The 16785-nt window shown below is 47.0% G+C and overlaps 1 protein-coding gene across 3 annotated transcripts in view; it reads left to right on the forward strand.

The window, feature by feature from the left end:
- The window catches only part of LOC106607831 (EH domain-containing protein 3), a 31400-nt gene extending 24105 nt beyond the window's left edge, over positions 1-7295 (forward strand). For all 3 annotated transcript variants that reach the window (XM_014205224.3, XM_014205223.3, XM_014205225.3), the window contains 2 exons: positions 224-388; positions 3781-7295. In XM_014205224.3, the coding sequence (XP_014060699.1) occupies positions 224-388; positions 3781-4311 (696 nt within the window). In that variant the 3' untranslated portion in view covers positions 4312-7295. The remainder of the gene's footprint in view (positions 1-223; positions 389-3780) is intronic.
- Positions 7296-16785: the final 9490 nt, after the last annotated feature.

Genomic DNA, 16785 nt, shown 5'->3' on the forward strand with positions numbered 1-16785 from the left:
TATCAGGCATTTATTTTCAAGGACTTTGGGAGATTAAGGGAAACATTAAAGAGCCCTTAGTGGCACAACAGACACATAAACAAAACTATGACCCAAGAGGAGCTGGCTGCAACCCCTGTATGGGTCCCGAACCAGCATTTGGGAAGCACTGCATTACTTGAGTGATGTCTCTCTGCCCCACTTGGTATTGCCAGTCCTGTTGTTTTCTGCTGTTTCCTTGTAGGTCCATGCCTACATCATCAGCTCTCTGAAGAAGGAGATGCCAAGTGTGTTTGGAAAGGAGGGCAAGAAGAAGGAGCTGATCAACAGCCTGGGAGAGATCTACAGCCGCATTGAGAGAGAACACCAGATCTCCCCCGGAGACTTCCCCAACCTCAAGAAGATGCAGGTGAGATGGACACACTGATAGACACACTTGGATTCTCCTGAGTAAGGTATAATAGTAGATGTCCACTACCATTCAAATGTTTGGGGTCACTTAGAAATGTCCTTGTTTTTGAAAGAAAAGCTATTTTTTTGTCCATTACAATAACATCAAATTGATCAGAAATACAGTGTAGACATTGTTAATGTTGTAAATGACTATTGTAGCTGGAAATGGCAGATTTTTTATGGAATATCTACATAGGCGTACAGAGGCCCATTATCAGCAACCATCACTCCTGTGTTCCAATGGCATGTTGTGTTAGCTAATCCAAGTTGATCATTTTAAAAGGCTAATTGATCACTAGAAAACCCTTTTGCAATTATGTTAGCACAGCTGAAAACTGTTGTTCTGATTAAAGAAGCAATAAAACTGGCCATCTTTGGACTAGTTGAGTATCTGGAGCATCGGCAATTGTGCGTTAGATTACAGGCTCAAAATGGCCAGAAACAAAGAACTTTCTTCTGAAACTCGTCAGTAAATTCTTGTTCTGAGAAATGAATGCTATTCCATGCGAGAAATTGCCAAGAAACTGAAGATCTCGTACAACGCTGTGTACTACTCCCTTCACAGAACAGCACAAACTGGCTAAATCCAGAATAGAAAGATGAGTGGGAGGCCCCGGTGCACAACTGAGCAAGAGGACAAGTACAGTAGAGTGTCTAGTTTGAGAAATAGACGCCTTACAAGTCCTCAACTGGCAGCTTCATTAAAAAGTACCCGCAAAACACCAGTCTCAACGTCAACAGTGAAGAGGCGACTCCGGGATGCTGGCCTTCTAGGCAGAGTTCCTCTGTCCAGTGTCTGTGTTCTTTTGCCCATCTTAATCTTTTCTTTTTATTGGCCAGTCTGAGATATGGCTTTTTCTTTGCAACTCTGCCTAGAAGGCCAGCATCCCAGAGTCGCCTATAAACTGTTGATGTTGAGACTGGTGTTTAAGATGGCGCCAAAGAACGTGGCTGACGTTTTACATTCTCCCAACCAATTATGCTATTTTGTTAGTTTTTTTGCATTTTGTGTAACTTATTTTTTTTAACTTATTGTGTACGTAATGTTGCTGCTACAGTCTCTTATGACCGAAAATAACTTCTGGACTTGAGAACAGCGATTACTCACCGCGGACTGGAGGAAACTTTTTCCTTTAACGAGTCTGCCAAGAAAGATATCCTGCTTTCACTGGAACAGGCCCAGATCCACGCATTTTGCATGAAGAAAAGACACAGGAAAAGGGGCCGCAAATCGGGCAGCCTTCTGAGAATCCGTAGGTAAGCGAGTAAACTCCCACTGCCATCCGTCCTTCTTGCTAACGTGCAATCATTGGAAAATAAAATTGATGACCTACAATTGAGATTATCCTACCAACGGGACATCAAAAACTGAAACATCTTACGTTTCACCAAGACGTGGCTGAACGACGATACGGACAATATAGAGCTAGCAGGATTTTCCATGCACCGGCTGAACAGAGACGCTACCTCTGGTAAGATGAGGGTGTGTGTATTTGTCAATAACAGCTGGTGTGCGATGTCTAATATTAACAAAGTCTCGAGGTATTGCTCGCCGGAGGTGTAGAGTACCTTATGATAAACTGTAGACCAGACTATCTACCAAGAGAGTTCTCATCTATATTATTCGTAGCCGTCCATTTACCACCACAGAACGAAGCTGGCACTAAGACCACTCTCAGCCAACTCTATAAGGCCATAAGCAAAGGAGAAAATGCTCACCTAGAAGTGGTGCTCCTATTGGCCAGGAACTTTAATGCAGGCAAACTTAAATCGGTTTTACTACATTTTTACCAGCATGTCACATGTGCAACCAGAAAAAAAAATCCTAGACCACCTTTACTCCACACACAGAGATGCATACAAAGCTCTTCCCGCCCTCCATTTGGCAAACCTGACCATAATTCTATCCTCCTGATTCCTGCTTACAAGTAAAAACTAAAGCAGGAAGTACCAGTGACTCGCTCAATCCGGAAGTGGTCAGATGACGCAGATGCTACACTACAGGACTGTTTTGCTAGCACAGACTACAATATGTTCCGGGATTCATCCAATGGCATGGAGGAGTACACCACTTCAGTCATCGGCTTCATCAATAAGTGCATCGACGACGTCGTCCCCACAGTGACTGTATGTACATATCCCAACCAGAAGCCATGGATTACAGGCAACATCCGCATCGAGCTAAAGGCTAGAGCTGCCGCCCTCAGACGAACAATTAAACAAGCAAAGTGTCAATACAGGATTAAGATTGAATCCTACTACACCAGCTCTGACACTCGTCAGATGTGGCAGGGCTTGAAAACTATAACAGATTACAAAGGGAAACCCAGACACGAGCTGCCCAGTGACGCGAGCCTACCAGACGAGCTAAATGCCTTTTATGCTCACTACGATGCAAGCAACACTGAACCATGCACGAGAGCACCAGCTGTTCTGGATGACTGTGTGATAACGCTCTCGGTAACCGAACAAAACCTTTAAACAGGTCAACATTCACGAAAGTTTCAAGTTCCTTGGTGTCCACAGCACCAACGAACTATCATGGTCCAAACATACCAAGACAGTCGTGAAGAGGGCATGACAAAACCTTTTCCCCCTCATGAGATTGAAAAGATTTGGCATGGGTCCCCAGATCCTCAAAAGGTAATACAGCTGCACCATCGAGAGCATCCTGACCGGTTGCATCACTGCATGGTATGGCAACTGCTCGGCATCTGATCAATTTGATGTTATTTTAACGGACAAAAAATGTGCTTTTCTTTCAAAAACAAGGACATTTCTAAGTGACCCCAAACTTGTGAACGGTAGTGTATAATGCAGCTTATGGGCTGGACAGACAACATCATAGCATGTATACCTAAAAGCCTAAAAGTATGACTACAAACATGACTCACATTGTCATGTTTACCTAGAGGGCCTGATTGGCTTTGGATAAAGCCCACAGTCTGTGCTGTTTTCAAGCAAACACAAATCCTCTGACTGAGCTAACACAGCAATGTATCTGCCCTACTGGGACAAACTGCTTTGAGCCAACAGCCCCTTTCTGATTGGCTATGATCAGCCATTACATCTGAACCACCCCCAGTCCATCTGGGCCTGATGAGCACTGTTTTCCTCACTGAGAGAAACACCATCATGACTTGGCTCAGAGTAGAGAATTAACAGCAGTCATGTTGATCCTTTCTGACATAAATGTATCTCTGATGCACAGACCAGGACAGTCATGTACCTTGTTCCAACCCCCTTGCACACATTAGAAACTGTAAAGATGTATCAACGAAGATCAGCTTGACTCTGAAAACACAGCTCTTTTTTACTCAAACCTCTACCATCTCTTCCCTCTTATAGGAGCAACTGAACGCCCATGACCTGAACAAGTTCCAGCCCCTGAAGATGAAACTGCTGGACACAGTGGATGACATGCTGGCCCACGACATCGCCAGCCTCATGGTGCTGGTCAGGCAGGAGGAGACCAACCGACCCCAGCAGGGGGTGAAGGGAGGGGCCTTTGACGGTACCCTCAACGGGCCCTTTGGCCATGGCTACGGCGAGGGTGCTGGCGAGGGCATCGATGAGGCAGAGTGGGTGGTGGCCCGCGACAAGCCAATGTACGACGAGATCTTCTACACGCTGTCGCCGGTCAATGGGAAAGTGACGGGTGCCAACGCCAAGAAGGAGATGGTGAAGTCCAAGCTGCCCAACACTGTGCTAGGGAAGATTTGGAAGCTGGCTGACATCGATAAGGATGGGATGCTGGATGATGAGGAGTTTGCCCTGGCCAATCACCTGATTAAAGTCAAACTGGAGGGGCACGAGTTGCCCGCCGACCTCCCCGGTCACCTCATCCCCCCCTCCAAGAGGAAAATCCCTGCTGAGTAGATCCCCCCCTGCATCCTCACTTCCCCAGGGCACTGAAGAAGAAAGGGAGTTGGTAGGAGGAAGGGCAGTGAAGGATCTTTGGGGGTTGCGGGGGTAAATTCATCAAGGTTGGACAACCACGCTTCAACATGAAACAAAGAAAAGTCTAAACTTTGTGGTCATGCTTAGAGAGAGCAAAAAGATTGAAAGTGTTGGCTTGCTCTTCTGACCTATGTATGATTTGTTTTGTTTCTTTTTTTAATTAAACTGGGTTGAAGGGGGTAAAGGTCATGGTTCAGAGTTGGGGGAACTGATATTGGACTCTTACTGACTGCACCACCTGCATGCCATATTATTAAACACCCCCACTTAGAGTGTGCTATCTGTGACAATAACCTGCATTATCATTGGATACATGAACCCTGTCTGTTTCTCAAGCATAAAGGATTTGTATTTTATTTGAGCCTGAATTTGAACCAACGTCATATCTCCCTTGACATAAAATAGGCATGTTTCAAAAAGGATCAACTAAATCTTAATAATCCTGCTACTTATCACCTTAAAATACAATAACGGCTAAAATGCAGTGATATGAACCCTTTTTTTATAAATAGGCATATTTATATTTTCTTCTTGTGTACAGGCAGCATCCTAAAAATGCAGGCCCTTTATAGCCTGACCAAGAGACTGTTACAACTGTATAGCTGTCATGTCGTAAATCTGAGTTGGTAGACCTTTAAATGTATAATGCTTGAAAGTGCTTTCTAGTAACTATTATTTAGAATACTTCACTGTTGAGGGAAAGAGACTTCAATCTTTCCATAGACAAGGAGGTGAACTGACAATGGAGATAATGTTTCTGTCATGTTCTGGCTTTTCCGATGGGACGTAGAATACATACAAATATTCCTTATGCGTAACTCATTAAAAAGCAAAGGTTGTAAATCAGCACTTTCATTCAATTATCGTACTCAGATCGCTTCCCTCGATACTGTAGATAGCACAAACAAATTGTTATATTCTTCCTATACTGTGACTTTCAATGTTCATCATACAGTGTATATCTACCATAGAGACTGTTCTAGGTTCTATATTTTATGATATCCACTAGTGCTGTAGTTGAGACCACTTCTGGATATTATCCACCATAAAGAATATATCATAATCCAAATACCCTGTGTTTGTGTACATGATTGGTCAGAAACAGAAAGATTGAATAGGTCAAATATATATGGGTATTGTATGTAGAAAAGGGCCCCTAATTGCGTGTTCAGGGAAAGTTTAATTTCGTAGCTACAGTAATACTGGCGGTTATAACTGGGATCATGTTGGGGGAACACTTATCTGAAAGGAGTTCTTAGGGGCAACTGATATGTTGAGAGAATATACAGCACACAGTATGAAAGGGCTCTATTCAATCCGTAGCACTGAAGATACGCTTTATAGAGCGATTGACAATTAAAGACAATGTTCCCGTGGTCGCGGAGACTGCATTCACGGTAAACGCTGCGTATGTCGACTCAATCAGAATGAGAGTTTCTCCCACTCTGTACACAAGGGGTAAGTTTCTTTCCCTGGCTGATATGACTGATACTATTTTCTCCTGCTGTCTGTCTGTTGCTGCTGACAGTACGCTAGGTATCCTGTTGTCATCAATCTATTGCTGCTGACAGTACGCTAGGTATCCTGTTGTCATCAATCTATTGCTGCTGACAGTACGCTAGGTATCCTGTTGTCAGCAATCTATTGCTGCTGACAGTACGCTAGGTATCCTGTTGTCATCAATCTGTTGCTGCTGACAGTAGGCTAGGTATCCTGTTGTCATCAATCTATTGCTGCTGACAGTACGCTAGGTATCCTGTTGTCATCAATCTATTGCTGCTGACAGTACGCTAGGTATCCTGTTGTCATCAATCTATTGCTGCTGACAGTACGCTAGGTATCCTGTTGTCATCAATCTATTGCTGCTGACAGTACGCTAGGTATCCTGTTGTCATCAATCTATTGCTGCTGACAGTACGCTAGGTATCCTGTTGTCATCAATCTGTTGCTGCTGACAGTACGCTAGGTATCCTGTTGTCATCAATCTATTGCTGCTGACAGTACGCTAGGTATCCTGTTGTCATCAATCTATTGCTGCTGACAGTACGCTAGGTATCCTGTTGTCAGCAATTTGAGTAGATGTTGCAAATGATACGGTAACCAATAAAGGCGACCGAGCCAAGCATTTCTCATTCTGCTTCCTGCTTTTGTTTTGATTAACTTCAGTAAGACTACTTGTATTCCTGAGACCCTAACCCTTTCCAGATGTCAGGGACCTATGAATCTACATGGACACAAGTCAGATGACTGTTTTCATGCACGCCAATTAAAGGGATGTATTTTCAGTCAGATTGCAGCTTCTGATTGTATCGCACATCACCTGTGCTCAACAGTTATGCTTCACATGTACACAACCCATTCAATGATAACTACATACACACACTGGATGCCTGCTCTGTGTTCATCATCACAACGACTGTAAATCCATTGTACAGCCCCTTGTAAATAAGAACACACAGTCTTCCCTGTCTGCTAGTGGAGAATACTCAGACAGCTGTTGTGGTGGCACTCTCCGATCGATTGGCTAATGTGGTGTATCACAAGTGGAGGTGTTGGTGTTGTTTGTGCAGTCTGCTCTCTGAGCCATGGATATAGAGAGTTAGAAGGGGTGTGTGCCACGGGCAAATGGAAAGGGGTGTTCTGGGATGTGGATATTTTCATTCAGTTGTATTATTCATGATTAGCAATGAGAGGTCTACTTGGTAAACCACAGTACCCTGCGTGTGTCTGTCTGTCTGTGCCATTGTGCGTGTGTGATTAACAGACTTGCAGAAAACCAGAAGCCATGTTCTTGTGAATGTTGTTCTATGTAACTGTTCTCCAGTTGGTGGGAAGTTGGATGGTAAAACATTCCTCATATTATGTTCTGCTTTGAAAACTAAATAAAGCTCATTCATCTATTACAGAGTTTATTGTGCTGTTTTCATGTGTCCCCACATGGAGTAGACCACACTGCCTTCTGTATAAACTCTCTCATCTCGCTCGTGTCATGTCTTTCTTTTCAGACTGTGTGGAGAAGAAGGGAACATGTGTTTTTGTGGAGTTTAGTTGCTGGGATTTTCCAGCCAGAGTTGTGGTTCATACTTGGTTGTTATGACTGAAGGCAGAGAGCAGCGGGAAGGCCAAGAGCTTCGACTACAGCAACCAAAATGTTGGCATGTAGTGTTTTTCCCACTTCTGGAATGGACCATGGACGAGAAATTGTAAAGCTATTGTCTCTTTCCATTTCTCTGTCACCTTGGATAGAGTATCTAATACACATGAATTAAACAGAAGACTTATTGACTGGAAAGATGATACAGTTTGTTCACTTTATTAAGGAAATTCTGACATCGATCATACATTGGTCATACCCCCTCAATTTTACTATCTGCAGAATACATCCTCTGCATCACAAACTCTATGATTGATGTTTTCCTGTTTGTTGCATCACACTCCTCTTTCCTATACATTCACATAGCCGATACGTCCACATTTGTCAACTGTGTTGGACACCAGGATCGAGCCATCTAGAATGTGATGTTCATCTGTAATTGGAGGGCAGAGAGTGGCTCCATCATCCTGGACCAAAGCAGGGAGATGGGAGACGGGAGATGGGCTGGAGGGATCCAGTGTGTTTCCCTCTTCCCTGGCCCTGCCCTGTGCCTCATGGCCATGGGGAGGTGAGTCACCTCAGATACTGCCCCTGGTCTGCACAACATCCCAGCTGCACGCTCACAAAACAGTCTTGGTCATGAGAAGCTATGTAGCGCCATGTGTCCCCTTGATGAGAACCCACCCAAATGACAAATAGACTCTGTTGTACAGTTGATCCCATGATGGCAATAACACCTCCACAATGGTGACAATGTTGTTCAGCAGCATCCCATTGCTGGCGTTACCTCTGAAGCTAAGCAGGGTTTGGACCTGGTCAGTCCCTGGATGAGAGACCAGATGCTGCTGGAAGTGGTGTTGGAGGGCCAGTTGGAGGTACTCTTTCCTCTGGTCTAAAACAATGTCCCAATGACCCAAGGCAGTGATTGGGGACATTGCCCTGTGTATAGGATGCTGTCTTTCAGATGGGATGTTAAATGGGTTTTCCTGACTCAGTGGTTACTAAAGATCCCATGGCATTTATTGTAAGAGTATGGGTGTTCACCCTGGTGTCCTGGCTAAATTCCCAATCATGGCCACCTAATCATCCCCAGCTTCTAATTTGCTCATTCATTCCCCACCTCTCCCCTGTAATTATTCCCCAGGTCGTTATTTCATTACATTACATTACAACGGTTTGATTTGTTTGATCTGAGCAATTTTTTTCTTAGCTAGCTACATAGCCGTCTTTGTATCAAAGATAATTGTGTAGTTTAGAGTAATTATCGAGGTTAGCTAGCCAGCCAGCTGTTTTCGTCCTCCTAACTTAGTCAACACAGCTAGCTAGCCAACTAGCCAACTTCTACCGACTAGCAGCACTGTAGAAACTATTACATTACAACGGAACGACTTGATTAGTGTAGTGCTAGCTAGCTACATAGCTGTCTTTGCTGTCTTTGTATCTAAGATAATTGTGTAGTTTAGAGTAATTATCGAGGTTAGCTAGCCAGCCGCGACGCGACGCCATTGTCCAGACTCCAGACTTAGTCAACACACCTAGTCATCATCAAACCCACTGCTAGCTAGCCAACCTTTACTGACTAGCAGCACTGTAGAAACTATTACATCACAACGGAACGACTTGATTAGTGTAGTGCTAGCTAGCTACATAGCTGTCTTCTTTGTATCTAAGATAATTGTGTAGTTTAGAGTAATTATCGAGGTTAGCTAGCCAGCCGCGCCGCGACGCAACGCCGTTGTCCAGACTCCAGACTTAGTCAACACACCTAGTCATCATCAAACCCACTGCTAGCTAGCCAACCTTTACTGACTAGCAGCACTGTAGAAACTAATACATTACAATGGAACGATTTGACTAGTGCAGTGTTAGTTGTCTTTGTCATAGTTTGATAATTGTGTAGTTTAGAGTAATTATCGAGGTTAGCTAGCCAGCTATTTTCGTCCCCCGCGACGCCATTTTTCCAAACCTAGCCAACCATTACCGACGAGCAGAATTGTAGAAACTAAATACATTACAAAGGAACGTCTTGATTAGTGCTATGTTAGCTAGCAACATAGTTGCTTTTGTATCATGATAAGGTGTAGTACTGAAACTATCGAGGTTACCTAGCCAGCTACACGTTCAAACAAAGTCAACAACGCAGCCACTGCTAGCTAGCCTACTTCACCAGCCAGCAGTACTGTATCATCTTCGTCATTTTAGTCAATAAAATTTTTGCAACGTAAGCTTAACTTTCTGAACATTCGAGAAGTGTAGTCCACTTGTCATTCCAATCTCCTTTGCATTAGCGTAGCCTCTTCTGTAGCCTGTCAACTATGTGTCTGTCTATCCCTGTTCTCTCCCCTCTGCACAGGCCACACAAACGCTTCACACCGCGTGGCCGCTGCCACTCTAACCTGGTGGTCCCAGCGCGCACGACCCACGTGGAGTTCCAGGTCTCTGGCAGCCTCTGGAACTTCCGGTCTGTGGCCAACAAGGCAGAGTTCATCTCAGCCTATGCTACCCTCCAGCACCTCGACTTCTTGGCACTGACGGAAACATGGATTACCACAGATAACACTGCTACTCCTACTGCTCTCTCCTCGTCTGCCCACATGTTCTCGCATACCCCGAGAGCATCTGGCCAGCGGGGTGGTGGCACTGGAATCCTCATCTCTCCCAAGTGGACATTCTCTCTTTCTCCCCTGACCCATCTGTCTATCTCCTCATTTGAATTCCATGCTGTCACAGTTACCAGCCCTTTCAAGCTTAACATCCTTATCATTTATCGCCCTCCAGGTTCCCTTGGAGAGTTCATCAATGAGCTTGACATCTTGATAAGTTCCTTTCCTGAGGATGGCTCACCTCTCACAGTTCTGGGTGACTTTAACCTCCCCACGTCTACCTTTGACTCATTCCTCTCTGCCTCCTTCTTTCCACTCCTCTCCTCTTTTGACCTCACGCTCTCACCTTCCCCCCCTACTCACAAGGCAGGCAATACGCTTGACCTCATCTTTACTAGATGCTGTTCGTCCACTAATCTCATTGCAACTCCCCTCCAAGTCTCTGACCACTACCTTGTGACCTTTTCCCTCTCGCTCTCATCCAACACTTCTCACTCTGCCCCTACTCGGATGGTATTGCGCCGTCCCAACCTTCGCTCTCTCTCTCCCGCTACTCTCTCCTCTTCCATCCTATCATCTCTTCCCTCTGCTCAAACCTTCTCCAACCTATCCCCTGATTCTGCCTCCTCAACCCTCCTCTCCTCCCTTTCTGCATCCTTTGATTCTCTATGTCCCCTATCCTCCAGGCCGGCTCGGTCCTCCCCTCCTGCTCCGTGGCTCGACGACTCATTGCGAGCTCACAGAACAGCGCTCCGGGCAGCCGAGCGGAAATGGAGGAAAACTCGCCTCCCTGCGGACCTGGCGTCCTTTCACTCCCTCCTCTCTACATTTCCCTCTTCTGTCTCTGCTGCTAAAGCCACTTTCTACCACTCTAAATTCCAAGCATTTGCCTCTAACCCTAGGAAGCTCTTTGCCACCTTCTCCTCCCTCCTGAATCCTCCTCCCCCTCCCCCCCCTCCCTCTCTGCGGATGACTTCGTCAACCATTTTGAAAAGAAGGTTGACGACATCCGATCCTCGTTTGCTAAGTCAAACGACACCGCTGGTCCTGCTCACACTGCCCTACCCTGTGCTTTGACCTCTTTCTCCCCTCTCTCTCCAGATGAAATCTCGCGTCTTGTGACGGCCGGCCGCCCAACAACCTGCCCGCTTGACCCTATCCCCTCCTCTCTTCTCCAGACCATTTCCGGAGACCTTCTCCCTTACCTCACCTCGCTCATCAACTCATCCTTGACCGCTGGCTACGTCCCTTCCGTCTTCAAGAGAGCGAGAGTTGCACCCCTTCTGAAAAAACCTACACTCGATCCCTCCGAAGTCAACAACTACAGACCAGTATCCCTTCTTTCTTTTCTCTCCAAAACTCTTGAACGTGCCGTCCTTGGCCAGCTCTCCTGCTATCTCTCTCAGAATGACCTTCTCGATCCAAATCAGTCAGGTTTCAAGACTGGTCATTCAACTGAGACTGCTCTTCTCTGTGTCACGGAGGCTCTCCACACTGCTAAAGCTAACTCTCTCTCCTCTGCTCTCATCCTCCTAGACCTATCTGCTGCCTTTGATACGGTGAACCATCAGATCCTCCTCTCCACCCTCTCCGAGTTGGGCATCTCCAGCGTGGCCCACGCTTGGATTGCGTCCTACCTGACAGGTCGCTCCTACCAGGTGGCGTGGCGAGAATCTGTCTCCGCACCACGTGCTCTCACCACTGGTGTCCCCCAGGGCTCTGTTCTAGGCCCTCTCCTATTCTCGCTATACACCAAGTCACTTGGCTCTGTCATATCCTCACATGGTCTCTCCTATCATTGCTATGCAGACGACACACAATTAATCTTCTCCTTTGCCCCTTCTGATAAGCAGGTGGCGAATCGCATCTCTGCATGTCTGGCAGACATATCAGTGTGGATGACGGATCACCACCTCAAGCTGAACCTCGGCAAGACGGAGCTGCTCTTCCTCCCGGGGAAGGACTGCCCGTTCCATGATCTCGCCATCACGGTTGACAACTCCATTGTGTCCTCCTCCCAGAGTGCTAAGAACCTTGGCGTGACCCTGGACAACACCCTGTCGTTCTCTACTAACATCAAGGCGGTGACCCGATCCTGTAGGTTCATGCTCTACAACATTCGCAGAGTACGACCCTGCCTCACACAGGAAGCGGCGCAGGTCCTAATCCAGGCATTGTCATCTCCCGTCTGGATTACTGCAACTCGCTGTTGGCTGGGCTCCCTGCCTGTGCCATTAAACCCCTACAACTCATCCAGAACGCCGCAGCCCGTCTGGTGTTCAACCTTCCCAAGTTCTCTCACGTCACCCCGCTCCTCCGCTCTCTCCACTGGCTTCCTGTTGAAGCTCACATCCGCTACAAGACCATGGTGCTTGCCTAAGGAGCTGTGAGGGGAACGGCACCTCCGTACCTTCAGGCTCTGATCAGGCCCTACACCCAAACAAGGGCACTGCGTTCATCCACCTCTGGCCTGCTTGCCTCCCTACCTCTGAGGAAGCACAGTTCCCGCTCAGCCCAGTCAAAACTGTTCGCTGCTCTGGCACCCCAATGGTGGAACAAGCTCCCTCACGACGCCAGGACAGCGGAGTCAATCACTACCTTCCGGAGACACCTGAAACCCCACCTCTTTAAGGAATACCTAGGATAGGATAAAGTAATCCTTCTAACCCCCCCCCCCCCCCCCCCCCCTTAAAAGATTTAGATGCACTATTGTAAAGTGGTTGTTCCACTGGATATCATAAGGTGAATCCACCAATTTGTAAGTCGCTCTGGATAAGAGCGTCTGCTAAATGACTTAAATGTAAATGTAAATGTTACTGTAACTGATAATGTGTACTCAGTCAACTTACCTGGTAAAAAAAATCATAAATATGTGAAGAATAATGTAATGATCTCACTTTTCCACTTTCACTGTGTAGACTAAGTATCAGCATGGTTCCTTAGGCTGTCAAAACATTGAGAAAAAGGGAAGCTGAATATTGCCTGTTGTCACGGTAGACCCTGTAAGTGTGCGTGGGAGAGATGGGTGGAGAGGTGTGGTTTGAGGGAAAGGGGGGAGGCCCAGCCAGGAGTCAGGGCTGGCCAAGAGCAGGCCACTGGCCTTGACATCCACACATGGTTGTTTGACTATCCTTGTGGGGACTAAACAATTGATTATCATTCAAAACCATCTTTTCCCTTAACCTAACCCTAACCTTAAGCCCTAACTCCTAAACCTCACCCTAACTGTAAACCTAACCCCTAAACCTAAAATAGCCTTTTTCCTTGTGAGGACCAGCGAAGTGTCCCCACCTGTCAGAAATGTCCTTGTTTTACTATCCCTGTGAGGACTTCTGGTCCCCACAAGGATAGTAAAACTAAACTCCACACACACACACACACACACACACACACACACACACACACACACACACACACACACACACACACACACACACACACACACACACACACACGCAGAGAGACTTGTGGAGGAAGATGAGAAGTACACCGTAGATCGCAAACATCCGACACTCTCCACTTCCTACAGGAAATGCTGCCCCCGTTGCAGCTGTAATCTCTGTCCGTGTCCCTGTCCCCTGTCCCCTGACTGACAATAAAGCTGACCGTTCCTCCTTTTATTTTTTCATTTTCTGGACATAAAAGACTAAAAACACCAGGAAATCAGCTCAAAGTTATTTGAATAAAAAATAAAAAATCACAAGTATTCCCAATGCATTGTAGAGAGACACGTGATCGTATACAAATGGAAGCAAGGTTTGAAATGAATATGTTTTAGTCAAACATATCTGTTTGGGCTTCTTGTAGTCTACAAATTATTTGCGATTATGTTTCGCCCTAAATCTAGGGCGTAAATCTAGGCTAAATCTAGTTGATGATCCCTGCCCTATAGCCATCCACTCTATGGCTTGTATTTTCACACAGTGTGCCTAATAATTCTGAAAGAGTCACAGGCTTTCTTTTATGTACAGCTATACTATGTCTCCTGAACGGAAGATCATGAGCTCAAATGAGAGATATGCTCTTGGACTGTTCATGTTATTTGTGATGTGCTAGCAGTAACCATGAAGTTAGTATGAGTCTTATCTCACCTGGGGCTTTGAACGATGTCTTTTCGTTGATATATTTGATTCAGAGCAAACTGTTTGTGTTTAATTTTAGATACCAGGGTTTTAACAGCTCCCGAGGGGATGGGAGGAAGAGGTGGACTTCCAGAAACTCCACAGACAAGGAGACACAATGTACAATATTTTAAAAGTACTATGTTTCCTGGAAGCTGTTCAGCAGGGGACACATAGTTCAAAAACAGGAATCTCATCACTTCCCAAGGAAAATCAGAGTATCTCAAAATCAGTGATTGAGTTGAACGTATATATCTTCTCAAGAGACAGGACACATAGGACGAAACAATAACGAGGGTTCATTGGCCTCCGTTCCCTGTGTGATGCAGACATGATCAATCCAACTATAGCCCACTCCAACTATAGCCCACTCCAACTATAGCCCACTCCAACTACAGACTGACGTGGGTTCTCACGTGAATGAGGCGAGAGCAGGGTTGGCCTTTAAATAATGTCACTTCCTCTTCTTTAAAATACACATCTATAAGGCTTTCTTCATGACTATGTTCTCAATATTAGGTTGTTTAAAGAGAAGAACATACACTTGCATTTCTATGTTTTGAAATATTTGCTAGATGGAAATAAAAGGATACTTGACCTTTAATTTTCACACAGTGTAACGGCTGTCTGGAAGAGGGAACCAAGGTGCAGCAGAGGATGTGTTCATCATTAGAATTTTAATTCAAAACAACAAGAGAACACTACAAAATGAACAAAAACGACAGCAAACAGTCCTGTTAGGAAAATACTCAAAACAGAAACAATTACCCACAAAACCCAAAGGAAAAACATGCTCCTTATGTGTGACTCCCAATCAGCAGCAACGAGCTTCAGCTGTGCCTGATTGGGAGCCACACACATGGCCCAAAACAAAGAAATACCAAAACATAGAAAAAGGAACATAGAACGCCCACCCAATGTAACACCCTGGCCTAACCAAAATAAAGAACAAAAAACCCCTCTCTATGGCCAGGGCGTTACAGTACCCCCCCCCCCAAAGGTGCGGACTCCGGCCGCAAAACCTGACTCTGAAGGGGAGGGTCCGGGTGGGCCTTCTTACGGCGGCGGCTCAGGTGCGGGACGTGGCCTCTGCTCCACCCTTGGCGTCGCCCTCTTAGGTGGCGCACCTGGCCGCGCCGAAGGTCTGGTGGGCGACGCTGACTGCGCCCGGCTGGCGGGCGGCGATGGCTGCGCCCGGCTGGCGGGCGACCCTGGTTGCGCCCGGCTGGCGGGCGGCGAAGGTTGCGCCCGGCTGGCGGGCGACCCTGGCCGCGCCCGGCTGGCGGGCGTCCCTGGCCGCGCCCGGCTGGCGGGCGTCCCTGGCCGCGCCCGGCTGGCGGGCGTCCCTGGCCGCGGCCGGCTGGCAGGCGTCCCTGGCCACTCTGGCAGTTCAGGGCAGTCTGGCCACTCTGGCAGTTCAGGGCAGTCTGGCCACTCTGGCAGTTCAGGGCAGTCTGGCCACTCTGGCAGTTCAGGGCAGTCTGGCCACTCCGGCAGTTCAGCGCAGTCTGGCCACTCCGGCAGTTCAGCGCAGTCTGGCCACTCCGGCAGTTCAGCGCAGTCTGGCCACTCCGGCAGTTCAGCGCAGTCTGGCCACTCCGGCAGTTCAGCGCAGTCTGGCCACTCCGGCAGTTCAGCGCAGTCTGACCTCTCTGGCGACTGTTGCATGGCGGGCAGCTCTGGTGATGGTTGACTGGCGGGCAGCTCTGACGACTGTTGACTGGCGGGCAGCTCTGACGACTGTTGACTGGCGGGCAGCCCTGACGACTGTTGACTGGCGGGCAGCTCCGGCGACTGTTGACTGGCGGGCTGCTCTGCCGACTGTTGACTGGCGAGGCTGGGTTCACGCACTTGAAGCCTGGTGCGTGGTGCTGGTACTGGGCGTACCAGATTGTGAACACGCATCTCCATGCTAGTGCGGGGAGCTGGCCTGGGGCTCCATTCTTGCCCCGCAAAACTCCCCTTGTGCCTCTCGGTCTCCCTTACCTCGCCAGCCTTCTTCCGCTGCTTGGTCCTGTGTTGGTGTGTAATTCTGTAACGGCTGTCTGGAAGAGGGAACCAAGGTGCAGCAGAGGATGTGTTCATCATTAGAATTTTAATTCAAAACAACAAGAGAACACTACAAAATGAACAAAAACGATAGCAAACAGTCCTGTTAGGAAAATACTCAAAACAGAAACAATTACCCACAAAACCCAAAGGAAAAACATGCTCCTTATGTGTGACTCCCAATCAGCAGCAACGAGCTTCAGCTGTGCCTGATTGGGAGCCACACACATGGCCCAAAACAAAGAAATACCAAAACATAGAAAAAGGAACATAGAACACTCACCCAATGTAACACCCTGGCCTAACCAAAATAAAGAACAAAAAACCCCTCTCTATGGCCAGGGCGTTACACACAGCCAGCTGCACAGATTCAGTCCTGCACCAGGTTCTTTTGTCTAATCTCCTTTACCCAGGCCATCAGACCCAACCACAGCCCTCTGAATTACTGCAGCCAGAGACAGTGTAGTGCCTTCAATTTAACCATGAACAACACCTCTGCTGTGCATCTACAACCATATAAATCTGT

The sequence above is a fragment of the Salmo salar genome, chromosome 06 (genome assembly GCF_965601325.2).
Source record: "Salmo salar chromosome 06, fSalSal1, whole genome shotgun sequence".
Classification (NCBI taxonomy): domain Eukaryota; kingdom Metazoa; phylum Chordata; class Actinopteri; order Salmoniformes; family Salmonidae; genus Salmo; species Salmo salar.